At 34.2% G+C, this 15,740-nt stretch overlaps 1 protein-coding gene across 6 annotated transcripts in view; it reads right to left on the bottom strand.

The window, feature by feature from the left end:
* FUT8 (fucosyltransferase 8) overlaps positions 1-15,740 on the bottom strand; it is a 294,755-nt gene that overhangs the window by 57,440 nt on the left and 221,575 nt on the right. For all 6 annotated transcript variants that reach the window (XM_045070563.1, XM_045070567.1, XM_004738949.3 and 3 more), the window contains one exon: positions 1,871-2,108. In XM_045070563.1, the coding sequence (XP_044926498.1) occupies positions 1,871-2,108 (238 nt within the window). The remainder of the gene's footprint in view (positions 1-1,870; positions 2,109-15,740) is intronic.

Here is a 15,740-nt window from a genome sequence, read left to right as displayed (position 1 = left end):
CTATTAACATAAGAACCTTGCCCTACTCTGGCTTCATACTTCACAAGCAGAGGCTTGAAACTAAACTAAGTTCACAAAATGAAAAAGCTAGCTACCATGAATCTGACAGAACTGCTTTTCCTGTATCTTCCTAACCTTGACACCTAATCTGTTTGCCCCAGCTGTAAACTACAGAGCAGATCAATGGGAGATGTTACCTCAAATCAAAGCTTAGCTAAGGTTCTAGAGTAAGAGGTTCTTTTAAAACTTAAAGTTACAAAGAAAAAATATGTTGATATAAACAAGAGGGCTCCTAAATCATCCTAAGGAAGGCAAAACTCACATCACAAAATAATACTTTAAATCCATATAGAACTGGGGCACCTGAGTGGCTCAGTCAGTTAAAGTGTCTGCCTTTGGCTCAGGTCCTGGGATTGAGCCCTGCCTTGCGCTCCATGCTCAGCAGGAAGCCTCCTTCTCCCGCTTCTACTCCTTCTCCTCCTGCTTGTGTGCTTGCTCTCTTTCTCTCTCTCAAGTAAATAAATAAAATCTTTAAAAAATAAAAAGTAAATCATATAGAAAATTTTATAGCACAACTTAAAGCATTTTATAAAAATTACCCAATTAACTTTTCTGTCGCTTCTGTGAAGAGTCAGGTAGTATCTGATATTTTCCAAAGGAAGTAAAAAGAGACAAAAGAACTAAAGTTACTCACTTTGGCAATGAAAGAGCTACTTAATTCCACATCTACTGTTAAATTTGTGAAAAAAGATGCTCTGCTCCATGAGAAATTATATTAACATAAATGCCTCAGCCTGTTGAAAAATTTCTGACTTCCCACAAGATCTAAGTGCAGAGATGGTATATTGTCTTGTTTAGCATTTTACCTAATCACTTAGTTCAGTATCTGCCACACTATAGGTACTCACTGTATATCTACCCAATGAATAAAGCTATTAACAGTAGTTAATAATTACTAGAATTCATGTATCAAGTACTATGCTAAGTGCATTACATATATTGTTTCACTTAATCCTACCAGCAACTCAAAGTAAATTACTACTCCCCATTTTACTGATGAGAGAACTATCATAACTTGCCCAAGATTACCAACTGATAAAACCAGGATTTTCACAGGGGTAGCCCAACTTTAGACCTTGTTTAAAGATCACCATGGTGTAGAAAGAACAATAGATAAGCAGTAAGAAACTCTTATTTTATTTTCTTTATCACTAAATTCTTGGAAATAATGTCTAGCACAGTACCTTATTCATATTTTTTCTCATCAAATGTTTCCTGAATAAAATTAAAATTGAACAAGCAAATTAGGTTTCACTGTCCTGAACTATAAAATGGAGGTAAAGATGCCTGCATGGTTTGCCTCAGTGATTCTCAAGGTGTCATCCCTGGATATGGAAAATTTGTTAGACATGCAAATTCTCAGCACCCCTCCCAAACCTACTGAATCAGAAGCCAGTGTTTTTACATGCCTTCCAAGTGATTCTAACACATGGTGAAGATTCTCATTTATCAGTCTATTTTATGAAATAATTATGAATATCATAATGATATTCAATATCATTATGAGTTCAATAATGTCAAAGTACCCTAAAAAATGAATCGTGTATTATCATTAAAAGAGTAAATTACATTCCTTAAAAAAACTTAGTGGTTTTGCTAAAGCCAGATAAAAATGAACATTAGAAATGAAATAGGTCATAAAGCACTTTTAAAACAAAGAATCATTCTAAATTTTACCTTGGTAATGTAGAAGAGTCATGGATCCAGAGAAAAAGATGACCATGAGCCATAAAACTGAGCCTAGAAAATCTGATAATGTGGAACGTGGCAGTTCAACCCAGAAATGTGAAATACTGTACAGCCTTCTTACCTGACCAGTGTCCAGTGGAGGTGCCAGATCTGTCTGTACATGTCTCACTTACAGGTCTAAACACAGTTTCCCAACCTCCAGTAGCATAGCGCCAATTCTGAGATTCCAAGATAAGTGTTCGCTGAGTACCATATGCAATCATGAAGCAGTAGACCACGTGATGGAGTTGACAGCCATAGCCACAGCCTTTGTTGATATTACATACCAGCTTCTTGGCTTTGCTGCAATCCTTGGGATTCTGTCAGGGAGAAAGACAAACAAAGGTAAAGAGAGGTCATCTTCTCTTTATAAGTGACAAGTGTCAAAAATCATATAATTAGCCAGGACTGATCTAGCATATCTTTTTTTTTTTTTTTTGAAGATTTTATTTATCCATTAGAGAGAGAGTGAGAGAGAGCAGGAGAGGGGAGAAGGTCAGAGAGAGAAACAAACTCCCTGTGGAGTCGGGAGCCTGATGCTGGACATAGTCCTGGGATTCTGGGATCATGACCTGAGCCGAAGGCAGATGCTTTACCAACTGAGCCACCCAGGTGCCCTGATCCAGTGTATCTTACTAAACAAAAAAACCAGCTTTAAGGATTGAATTTCAAAGAATCCAGTGAAAGTTTATTTTAAAGAGATAGCAAGGAGAAGGAACAACTGCTTTGGAAACATCACTGAAAAAATATAAAACGAAGCATTACATTGAAAAATTACTCTTTCACTTCTCTATCACTCAGAGTATGCAAGTACGATCATCTCTGAACTCAGAGTTGCATAGATTAAGATTTTTATGAAAGAAGTAAAATAGTTTTATTTATTTATTTATTCCAGCTCTATTTCAGCATGTTGTGCCTACCTTTTCAGCTGAAACTCAAATAATCTTAAATGCAAAACTATAATTTAATTTATAACTTAATTCCATCTATCTTCAGAGTTCTAGATGTCACAAACAAAATGTATTTTTTCATTATGGAAGTAAAACCACTGAATAAAAAAAAATGAGTTCAGGACTTAAAAAAAACGAATCTTGGTTATAGCTACTAGTTATTTCATAATAAAAAGTAGAATATGTTCTATATCATGCCAATTTTTTAGTCATTGAAGTATAATTAACGCAAGTGTTATGTTAGTTTTTGGTGTACAACATGATTCAACAATCCTATACAGTCCTCATGCTCATCATAAGTGTAGTCACCATCTGTCACCAAACATTATTACAATATTATTGACTATATTCCCTATGCTGTACTTTTCATCTCCTTGACTATTTTCTATTTCATACCTAACTGCCCACCTAGGGTTATGCCAATTTTTAATCAGGAGGTCCATTTTTCTATTTGTATTCCCTGCTATAAGATGAATAGCAAGTGGTTAAAACAATATTATCTAACAGTGGGTGCAACAGAGTTAGTTAATGAGAGATGTCCTTTTTATTCTAAAGCTTTGACTCTGCTATAATTCATATGGGCTATTGTTAAATATCCTTAGGCATCTTAGTCTTCAAATAAAAATTTGTTTTGACAGGGACTCCTTAGCCTAGGAAGTTTTAAGCTGCTTTGTCTGCAAGGTTTAAAGAAAGGATGGGTGCCTTCAGGAACAGCATCTTTTCTCCCACAAAGTGAGAAGCAAAGTAACCAGTTCTCAATCTATATGAGCCCTGAGAAAAAGCAACTGCCAAACTACAAATCTACAACTATTTCCCAGGGTATCATCTACTTGGTAAAGCAGAGCCTTAGAAACAAAAGCTAGGAAGGTGAAGGTATAAAATGATTCTGAAGGAAAACTTGAGAAGGGAAATGCAACACAGTTGTGCCACAGCAGACTGGTCTTCTTAGATAAAACTGAACCCAATACCAAGAGCCTTCTTTAAAAAACAACAACAACAACAACAACAACAACAACAAAACCATTTATTTGAGAGGGAGAGAGAGCAAGCAAGAGCACAAGAAAAGGGGGTTAAGAAGCAGACACCCTGCCCTGTTGAGCAGGGAGCCCTAAGTGGGGCTCTATCCAAGGACACTGGGATCATGACCTAAGCTGACCTAAACCACTGAGCCATGCAGGTGCCCCTATCAGGAACCTTCTGAAAAGTTAAGAGTCCTTATGAATCTGAGAGAATCCAGATAAAACTCAGCAAGATTTGGTTAATACTGTTTCCCTAATCAAGTACTAGAATTGCTGCTTCTTTTCATTTTGAGACTTTGAAATCTAGTTGGTTTAGCCATAAAAGATTTGAGAGGAACAGAAGGGTATGTGATGTGTTATTGGAAGCCCAGTATCACTTATTTTCTATCCGCTATAATGTAAGAATCTTGGGAATAAATAACATTCTCAATCTGATCCAAAGCTTTATTATTAACTCAACAGTTTATCTAAAGGGTAAATAAAGAACACTGAAATTTGTCAGATTTTTCATGATTTGTAAGAAATATAGCATTTGAGTATCTCTAAAATTCATATGAATGAAAAAGCAAATGTCCCTTATATATTTTTCAAAAGACTTTTTCTTTTAGAACAGATTTTAGATACACAGAATTATTGCAAAGATAGTACAGAGATCTCATATACCTCACATCCAGTTTCCCCTATTATGTCTAACATTAATCTTCATATTTTTTAATGAAAAAAAAAAGAGTGAGGGAACATAATAATTAAACATATGAAACCACAAACTGTTTTTTTTAATAAAAAAGAAGACACATCTGCATTAAGACAAACACATTATTGTGTTTCCTGAGTTTAATTAGAATGCAATGCTTTGAGCACAAGAATTGAGTCCTAAGAGAAAGAAACGGACAGTTTTTGAAAAGAAGCTTAAATCAAGATTTTTAGCGCTCCTCAAACCAAGCTAAATCAAGAATATATTAAATCTTTCTGTTAAGCCATGGACAACATAGAGAAAGGAAAATTTGGTTCTGGAATGATAAAGGTCTACGTATATACAGAGTAACCAACAGAAGATTCAAAGGCAGAGGCTAGCAGTAAGAGAAGAGAAAATGAATGACTAGAATGAGAACAGTCAATAAAGTACTGAAGAAGCTCAGAGCCACAGCCCAATTTTTTCATAAAAATATTTAAAAGTCTGAAAAATTCAAAATATCTTGTTCATCAAAAGCCAGAGAGAGTGAGAAATAGGAAAAAAAAAATGTGTGTTTCTAACATAAGATTAGGCTCACCAGAATAAATATCTAGAAAAAAACAAGCAACAAACAGATTTACAGGAATCTATAAATTGTTGTTACACACACACACGCATGTGTGCATATATATGTATGCATAATCTTCAAATTTCTTACCAAATAGGCTTTGTCAATTGCCGTTGATCCTGGTTTTACACTTTCTGTCTTCAAAAAGCTTGCTGGTATGTCTCATCCATAAGCAAGCATATATAGAAGGGTCTCATTACTAAAAGCTTTAATTATGCTAACGCTTTAACAGGGTAGCTATATCTTATGATAAAATCTGTTTTTCTGGGGCGCCTTGGGTGGTTCAGTGGGTTAAAGCCTCTGCCTTCAGCTCAGGTCATGATCCCAGGGTGTGGGATTGAGCCCCACATCAGGCTCTCTGCTCTGCGGGGAGCCTGCTTCCTCCTCCTCCTCTGTCTCTGTCTCTGCCTACCTCTCTGCCTACTTGTGATCTCTGTCTGTCAAGTAAATAAATAAAATCTTAAAAAAAAAATCTGTTTTTCAATAACTTCTATATGTGCCTAATGTATTTCCTTCTATATCTATCAGTTATGCAAGAATGCAGGCATATTGTTTTTCTATATTGTGATTCTTTTGATTCTTCTCCTCTCTCCCCTTTTATGACACTCTCCACTCATCACACATACACACACCTGACGTGTGTGCGTGGAATAGGATACACTCTCAGGACTCTCAGTCCTACCAGGAAGTACTTCTCATCTGAGAATGGAAGATGGGGAAATACAGATTGAAAATGCACCTCTTAGGTTCTCTGGGAGTGGGTCTCACTTCTCTCTGCCTTGAGTATCACTCACCAACCAAGTAGAGGTGAACTTTTGTTCATTAAGTAAGTATTTATTAAGCCCTTAATATATATTAAAAAACTCAGGAGATGAACAATCCAATAGAATAAGAAATTATACATAAATAATAACAGACAACTTATATGTAATAAGACTGTGATGAACAAGAAATTAAGGACTAGAAGAGGGAAAAATCACTTTCAGCTGAACTGGAAAGCATTATAAATAAAAATTGTATTTAAACTAAACCTTAAAAGATAAAATTTATTGTCTTTATGAAATGGTAAGTAAAAGTATTTTTTTCATTAGTAAATGAGTATCCATATTGTAAAGAATGATAGTTAAGAGCAAAGTAAAATTATAAACTCTCTAAATTATACTTATAATGTGGGATTTTTTACATATAGGGTCTTCTTGGAAGTCAAAGGCATTAATAGACACATACATTCTTCTTCCTTGCAATGACGAGGATTATTCAAGTTTCAGAAACAGGAGGTAATTTTGTCAAAATTACTTGAGACACATGCTCTAGTTAAAGAACTTTGCATAGAGAGCCTTAAGATACAATTTTGTTCTAATTCAGGCTCTGTTATGAATTAAGTTGTATGATTTTGATTCATTTTCTTAATTTAAAATTGTGACAAATATCTCTTTCTGCTTATCCATCCTTCCTTCTCAGAAATACTATGAAGCTAAATGACATGGTATATGTTCAAAGCTAATTCAAACATACTCTCTCATTTATCCTCATAATCTCAAGAGATACTATTTCACACTGGATAAATGCAGTATTTCTTGTATTTAGTGCACAAGGTAGCCCAATTATGGACCTTTATAAGCTAACAATATTATGTAACATAATAGTTACAATAGTTAATATAATATATTATAATATATATAATATAATATATAGTTATAATTCAACATTATAGTTATAATTCTCCAGCAACGCTATCGCTGTAGTACAGACAAACCACAAAAAAAGGACTTAAGGAAAACAGCATTCTTCTGTATTTAGTTTCCTTTTCTTCCTTTTTTTAAAAAAAAAAACAAAACACTATCTGAGGCATTTGTTCTGACACTGCTAGTTTCCAAGAATGACCCTTGATCACTAGAACCAAAAGCTGTATTTGTTCTCATTATCCTATAAATAAAAATTGAGACATATGTTAAAATCAATATGCCTCTAGGATGGTACATTAAGAGAGGCAGCATCTCTTAAACCTAAATGATTACTAATTCACTAAAGGCATCATCATAATGCTGAAATATTTTAGACCTTTTTACTTTGGCTAAAATATGAATATAGTTACTATCAAACATATTTCAAATTAGGAAGTGTGTTTAATTTCTACTTTGCTAAAAACAAGTAATTTTGAATCAACTAGTAAACCAGAATTATTCTTATATTATGTAGGCTCTGCTAAGATTTAGAAGTTCACATGGTAAATTAGTAGTAATTGCGAATTAATGATGTAACATTATAAAACAATACTGATTCCATGACTTTTAAATTAAATCAGAGACAAAGTGTTTTGCCATGACTATTTAGATTTCCAATACACACAAGTAAAAGCCTCTTCAGAGGAAAATTTTCCAGCCACCATGTAATTTTCCTCACTTATCTGCCTAGATTTACTACAGACTAAAAATATTGTGTTAAAAGGCTAAATTAACAAGAAACAAAAAAAACTTAGTCAATATAAACTGAACGTAGTATCTCCAGGCAACTCCTGTAAAGAGTAAATGCTCAATAACAATTAGTTCAATTGAATTCCACGTAGGGAGAGAAAGGTGATGTCAAGCTGACAGTGACCAAAATAAATTAATTGGTGACAAGCCAGAATTTAGAATTCAGCTCTCTCAATCTACTGTTCAATGCTCTTATGTATCCTCCTGTGAGGTCTTTAATCTATGATTCAACTAGAAGTACAGGCTCAGAGGACTTATCTGGTCACTCTCCTAGCTTTATAGATAAATGCACACTTGACAATAAGAATTTCATATATTTAAAGTGTACAACATGTTGATATATATACATATATATACATACCTACATACATACAATATGAAATGATTACCACAATCAAGCTAATTAACATATCCATCACTTCATATCATTACAATTTACTTTTGGTAGTGAGAACACTTAAAATCAACTCTCATAGCAAATTTCAAGTATATAACGCCAGTATTATTAATTATAGTCATTATGCTGTATATTAGATCTCTAGAACTTACTCATCCCACATAAGTGAACTTCTGTACCTTCGATCAACATCTCTCCATTTCCCCCATCTCCTTGTTCCTAGTTACTACTGTACTACTCTCTTTTATAAATTTGACATTTTTAGATTGCACATATGAGATCATGCAATATTTATCTTCCTGTGTCTTATCCATCTTGCAAAAGCAGATTTTCTTATTTTCGTGGCTGAATAACATTCCATTTTACACACACACACACACACACACACACATCCATTTATCCACTGATAGACACATAGGTTGTTTCCATATTTTAACTCTTGTGAATAATGCTGCAGTGAACAAGGGGTACAGTATCTCTTTGAGATAGATTTTTTAAAATTTCCTTTAGATATGTATACCAAGAAGTGGGACTGTTGTATCATTAGTAGTTCTATTTTTAACTTTTTGAGGAATCTATATACTGTTTTCCATAATGGCTATTCCAACTTACATTCCCACCAATGGTGTCCAAGGGTTCCCTTTTCTCCACATCCTTAACAAAACTTGTTATTTTTCATCTTTATGATAATAGCCAGTCTAACAGGTAAGAGGTGATAATTTCATTGTTTCCCTGATTAGTGATCTCTTGACCATTCACAGGCTTTCTTCCAAGAAATGTCAGTTCAGATCCTCAGTCTATATTTTAATTATGTTATTTGTTTTTTGCTATTGAATTCCCTATACATCTGGATGTTAACTCCTTATGAGATAAATGACTTACAAATATTTTCTCCCATTCTGCAGGTTGTCTTTTCATTTTGTTTATTATTTCATTTCCTATGCAGAAGCCTTTTAATTTGCTGCAGTCACTTGCTGATTTTTACTTTTGTTGATTGTGCTTTTGTTGTCATATCCAAAAACTCTTTGTCAAGAGCAATGTCCAAGGAGCTTTCCCTCTAAGTTTTCTTTTAGTACTTCTATGGTTTCAGGTCTTACATTTAAGGACCAAGACTCAGAACCCTGAGGATTCTTCCAGTAACTCTCTAATAGCATTTCTTCTCTAAGGAGGAGTTAAGCCATAGACAGCTTGTATTTCCAAAGAAGAGAGGTCAGAAAAACCAAAGGAATGAGCCAGGTAAGTCAAATTTTATTGTACTCTTTGTCTCCTCTAATCACAAGACTGAATAGTCTTTAATTTGTTTGTTTAAGAAGATCTGCAACATCTAGCTTTCTGTTGGTAATGAAGAAAAGATTCATTAATAGTGTGGTGAAAGCATTTCATTGTATTGGAAACAGTCTGATTTTATTTCTCTAAAATTATTTTCAGAGCCAAAGCAGAGAAGGTAATGAAGCAAATAAGAGAACTGGAGTACTGCATTGTGGTAATTAAAATGAAAACTCTGGGCATAGTTAATAACCATGAAAGAGAAAGTTAAAAAGCATTCTCATTTTTAAAAACCAGGCCTGGAAATTATTGTCTTTTAACCCATTAAACATGAATATTTTCACAGCAAAGTTAAGATAGTACAGAGGTGTTCTTTCTACCCCTCCAACAAAGAACAATTTGTTGCAAGTAGTACGAACAACTCAATAGCTTAGGCACAAGTAGGCTACCCAATACTGCAGGAAATCAATTTCCCTTTAGGTATTTTATAAACTTTTAAGTGTGGAAACTTGATAACAAGATATCAAGATACATACACCCTAAACAAAGGCATATGGTCACTATACAGCTACAGGAGAGGAAAGATCTTGGTAAGTAGAGCAACAAACAACTGACTTACTTTAAACACATTTGAAATATTTTTGCTCTGCCTAGAAGGCTCTATTGAATATTCTAAAGCCATTTTTTAAAAAGATGGAAATTCTACAAATCCAGTCGAAAGCAACAAATATGATGGGGCATTTCTTCTATGGAGGGTCTTTGAGACAGCAGTCCTTCATCTCTGGATATCCCAGGTGGTCTCCACAAAATCTCTACTTCAGGCTCAAGAGATGAGTACATTAGAGCAACCTCGGTAACATTTTCTGCTACTATAAAAGCCACAAAGGAAAGGCAGAGAAAGAATGAAATGCATCCAAATCCAACTTTTCTCATTCAGGAATCCAATGTAAATAAGGCTGGTGAAGAAAATCTAAGTAACTTGAGAGGCCAGATTCTGCTAATCCTACACAAATATACAGAAGATGTATAACCTCAAGCACCTTCAATTTTTCTCCAGAGGTTTAGAGTCTGATTTCTAGATGTCAGAACCAACTAACTGCTCAGTTTAAAAATAACATACTTTTGGGCACCTGGGTGGCTCAGTGGGTTAAGCCTCTGCCTTTGGCTCAGGTCATGATCTCAAGGTCCTAGGATGGAGTACCGCATTGGGCTCTCTGTTCAGCAGACAGCCTGCTTCCCCCTCTTTCTCTACCTGCCTCTCTGTCTACTTGTAATGTCTCTCTCCGTGTGTCAAATAAATAAAATCTTTTTTTAAAAAAAGTTTAAAAAATAACATACTTTCAAAATTAAAGTTGAATTTCAGAAATGTCCTCCACTATTTTACTTAACAGAACTCATTCAGCTTTCTTTCCTTAAACTGAAATTCAGAGAGGACATGGCAGGTACTCTTAAAAAGATGAGGAAGGGAAAAGAATAGGGAAAGGACAGAGGGAAAGGGAAGAAAGGCGGAAGAGGGAAGAAAGTGGGAGGAAAGGGGGAAAGGGAAGAAGTGTGGAGGGAAAGAGCGGGGCTGGGGTGGGAGAGGGAGAAAAGTAAAAGCAAGCTGGGAATGGTTAGTCCAGATCAAAACATGATGTAAAAAGAAAAAAAAGGATAAAGTAGACAGCAGATACAAAAGAGAAACATTCGTTGAAACTCTGTTCTGTGCAAAGGCTGCTGCAAATGTTTAGTTTTGTTGTAAATAAATGAGTAACTTAAACTGTTTGTCAGCTCTTCCATTCCGCAAAGTGCCATTCATCCCAGGAGCACTGGTACTTGCAGCACTTGTCTGTCTACTCACTGGCTTTTATTTATTTATTTATTTATTTATTTATTTTTAAAAGATTTTATTTATATATTTGATAGAGAGAAATCACAAGTAGATGGAGAGGCAGGCAGAGAGAGAGAGAGGGAAGCAGGCTCCCTGCTGAGCAGAGAGCCCCATGCGGGACTCGATCCCAGGACCCTGAGATCTTGACCTGAGCCAAAGGCAGCGGCTTAACCCACTGAGCCACCCAGGTGCCCCCTCACTGGCTTTTAAATCAAACCATCAACAATATCTAAACCAGAGATCAAATCCTGCTGCCTCTTCCCTGGACAGAGGCACTGTTCTATTTCTCCATGCAGCTATCCACGCACTAAGAATCCTCCGCTAGCTGGCTTAAATTTCTTGGAAATTCCTAGTTATTATTATCACTTTTAATTAAATATAAAACATTCTTAAGATAATTTTCCTCAATGCCTCAGGTTAACGGCCATCTAACTGAATCAGGTTATTTACTTTTTGAAATCTTTAACACTGAGTTTTTTGCTGTTTATTTTTAAGTAATAAATTGATTTTATTAATTTATTTAAAAAATAAATTAAAGCCCACAATAAATTACAAAAACAGTAGAGAGTTACCATGTATACCTTCCACAGAGCTTTCCCAATGAGAACATCTTACTTAACCACAGCTCATTATCATTATCAGGAAACTGACATTACATAACATAATTAACTAATATATAGACCTTCTTTGGATTTCACCAGGTTTTATATGCATTGTTTTTTGGAGGTGTGTGTGTATAGTATATCCAATTTTATAACATGTACAGACTCATGTAACTAGTACTACAATCAGGATATAAACTGTTATATCAAAACAAAGAAATTCTCTTATACTACTCCCTTTAAGAGTCATACCCTTCCCCAAATGTTAATCTCTGAATCTCTGACAACTACTGATCATTCTCCATGACTAAATAATTTAGTAATTTGGGGAGTGTTATCAATGAAATCAGACAGTATGTAGCCCTTTCAGTTTGGCCTTTTTAAAAAATCACTTAGCATAATGCTGTTAAGATCCATCCAAGCTACTGTATGTATCAATAGTTCAGTTCCTTTTATTACCAACTTCCAGTCTGTTACGCCACAACCTGTTCACCCACTGAAGGGCATTTGGGCTGTTTTCAGGTTTAGGGTATTACAAATTAAGTTGCTATGCATGCAAATGTACAGATTATTGTGTGCATATGAATTTTTATTTCTCTAGGATAAATATACAAACACAATTGTGAATCAAAGTGCCAAATTGTTTCCCAGAATGACTATACCATTTTACATTTCTTTGAGGAACATATGAGAGAGCTGGTGGCTCTAAATTCTTGGTATTTTTTATGTTAGCCATTCTGACGGGTGTGTGCTGGGATCTCACCATGTTTTTAGGTTACATTTCCCTAATAGTTAAGATTTTGTACATCTTTTCATGTGCATATTGGTCATCCATATACCTTCCATGGTGGAATTGTCTGCTCAAAACTTTTGTCCATTTTCCAATTCAATTGTTTCTTACTGTTGACATTAGAGAATTCTTAATATATTCTGGATACAAAGACCATTGTTGGGTATGTGATTTGCGAAGATTTTCTCCCCAACTATGGCTTGTTTCTACATCCTCTTCAACAGGGTCATTCACAGGACAAAAGCTTTTAATTTGACAAAGTTCAACTTACTGATTTTTTTTTCCTTTTATAAGCCATTTTTTTTGGTGTCATGTTTAAGAACTTTTAGCCTAGGTCACCAAGATTTATTCCAACCCTTTCTTCTAAAAGTTTTATAGTTTTATATGTTACATTTATCTATTAGATTCACTACCTGTTTTGAGTGATTTTATGTAAAATGTGAGGGTTAGGTCAAGTTCATTTTTTCCCCTATGAAATGTCCTTCCTCCACTGAACTGCTTTTGCACCTTTCCCAAAAATCAATTGCCTACTCATAAGTATATATTCAAAGAACTGAAAACTACTACTCTAATGCATGTAGAGACACGTTAACTGCAATGCTATTTTAAAATAGCAAAAGGTGTAAACAATCCAAATGTCCACCCACAAATGAATAGATAAACACATTTTAGTGATACTCACATAATGGAGTATTACTCAGCCATAGAAAGGAATGGAGTGCTCATATATGCTACAACATGGATGGAATCTGAAAACATTATTCTAAATCAAAGAAGTCAGAGAGTAAAGATCACATATTGTATGATTCGATTCATACGAAATATTCAGAATAGGTAAATCCATAGAGAATGCAGATTTGTCGTTTCCAGAGGCTATGGGAAGAGGGAATGGGGGACTGAGAGCACATGCTTAATGGGAAGGAGGTTTTCCCTTAAGCTGATGAAATGCTATGCAACTAGATTAAAGGTAGTGGTCACATGATCTTGTGAATGCACTAGATAGCATCGAACTATTCATTTTAGATTGTTTTATAAATTTCAACTCAATGAAAAAAAGTTAACATACCCATATGGGTCTATTTAGGACTCTGTTCTGTTTCATTGATATGTAGGTCTATCCCTCCTCTAATACCATACATTATTTTGATTACCATTACTATAGCTGTCAAGTCTTAAAACCATAAAATATAATTGGTCCAACTTTATTCTTCTTTTTCAAAATTGCTTTAGCTGTTTTAGTTCCTTTGCATTTTCATATAAATTTTTGGAATCAATTTGTCTATATAAACAATAGAAAAAAGGACTTGCTGGGATTTTAATAGGAATTATGTTAAGCTTATGGATCAGTCTGGGAAGAACTGACATCTTTTCTACGTTGTCTTCCAACATAATATATTAATTTACTCATTAGACTTTTAATTTCTTTCATCAGCATTTTATATTGCACTTTTACCTAAGTATTTCATTTTCAATTTTCGGAGCAACTATAAATGGCAGTATGTCTTAAAATTCTGGTTTCCAATTATTTCTTGCTAGGATACAGAAATATAATTAATAATGATTACCTATCTCACAACTTTGCTAAACTCATTTATTTTAGGAGTTTTACTGCTGTGTGGTTATTGTTATTGTTTGGTAGGTTACTTGCAATTTTACTGTGTAGACAATCATGTCACCTGCAAATAGGGACAATCTTCTTTCTTTCTAGTAAGTATGATACTTATTTCTTTGTCTTTCTTTACTGAACTGCACAGAACTTCCATTACTATGAATAGGAGTGAGAGAATAGGTGAAAGAGGATATCACTGCCTCATTCCCAATTTTAGGGATAAAGTATTTCATTTAGTCTTTCACCATTAAGTGTGATGATACCTGAAGGTTATTTGTCCTATTTCTTCCTAGTCTTCCTAGTGTTTCATGTCATGAATGGGTGTTGGATTTTGTCAATTTTGTTTTATCATGTTGACATTTTTTATCATCTTATCAACATATTTTATTATTATTTTCAACCTATTTTATGATATGTATATTTGTATATATATGTATATATCATATATACATCATGTATGTATATATGTGTGTATATAGGTATATATGTGTATATATGTGCATATAGATGTATACATATGCATCTATATGCACATATATACACATATATACCTATATACATATATATACACACATATATGCATATATATACACATACATACCTATATACAAATATATACACATATATATGCATATATATACACATACATACCTATATACATATATCATGACCAAATGGGGTTTATTCAAGGAATGCAAAGTTGGTTAAGTATTCAAAATACATTTGATGTAATCTATCACATTAACAGTTTAAAGAAGAAAATCTCCATGATTATACCAATTCATAAAGCAAAAGCATTTTCAAATCCAACATCCATTCCTGCTTTCCTGTGCATAATCTGAACTCTCAGTATTCAATTTTGATTCATCTATATATACACACACATATAATTTATTAGTCTGCTCATATCAACATTTCAGCATTTCAAGTGGAATGCAGAAACCTCACTACCTTTACTCTCTCCCCTTTTACGATATAATTGTCTTTAAGATTACCTTACATACATTGAAAACTACATCAGAAAATGTTATAAATTTTGCTTTCCATCACCAAACATTTTTAAAAACTTAAGTGGAGAAGACTAATCAATTATCCCAGGTCTACTCTTTCATTTACATTTTCTTCATTCCTGACATTGCAAGTTTCCTTCTGTCATTATTTTCTTCCCATCTGAAGAATTTCTTTTTTTAAAACCAAGACCGCTGGCAATGAATTCTTCCAGCTTTCCTTCATTTGAAAATGTTTTTATTTCACCTCATTATATTTTCTCTGGATGAAGAAATCTAGGTTGCCAGTTCTTTTCTTCTGGCACTTAAAAAATATCTTACTACTTCTCTCTGGCCTCCATATTTTCTAATGAGAAATTTTGACTGTTATTCAAATGGTTCCCCTCTATGTAATGCATTGCTTCTCTCTAGCTGCTTTCAAGAATTTTTGCCTTTGGTTTTCAGCAAGTTACATATAAAGTGGCTGGAAATGGATTACTTTGGGTTTTTCCTATTGGGAATTTGCTCGACTTCTTGAACTTGTTGGCTTGCCAAATTTGGGAAGTTTTCAGTCATTTCTTCAATCCCTCACTCTTACTTAAACTTCTCTCCTTGAACTTCAAAGATAACAAACATAAATTTTTGTTGCTGTTGTTATTGTCCCATAGGTCCCTGAGGCTCTGTTTAC

This window comes from Mustela putorius, unplaced genomic scaffold (assembly GCF_011764305.1).
Source record: "Mustela putorius furo isolate JIRA1106 unplaced genomic scaffold, ASM1176430v1.1 tig00000129_pilon_pilon_pilon, whole genome shotgun sequence".
Lineage (NCBI taxonomy): Eukaryota > Metazoa > Chordata > Mammalia > Carnivora > Mustelidae > Mustela > Mustela putorius.
Note: the sequence above shows the minus strand (reverse complement) of the source record. Positions and strands in the feature narration are given on the sequence as shown.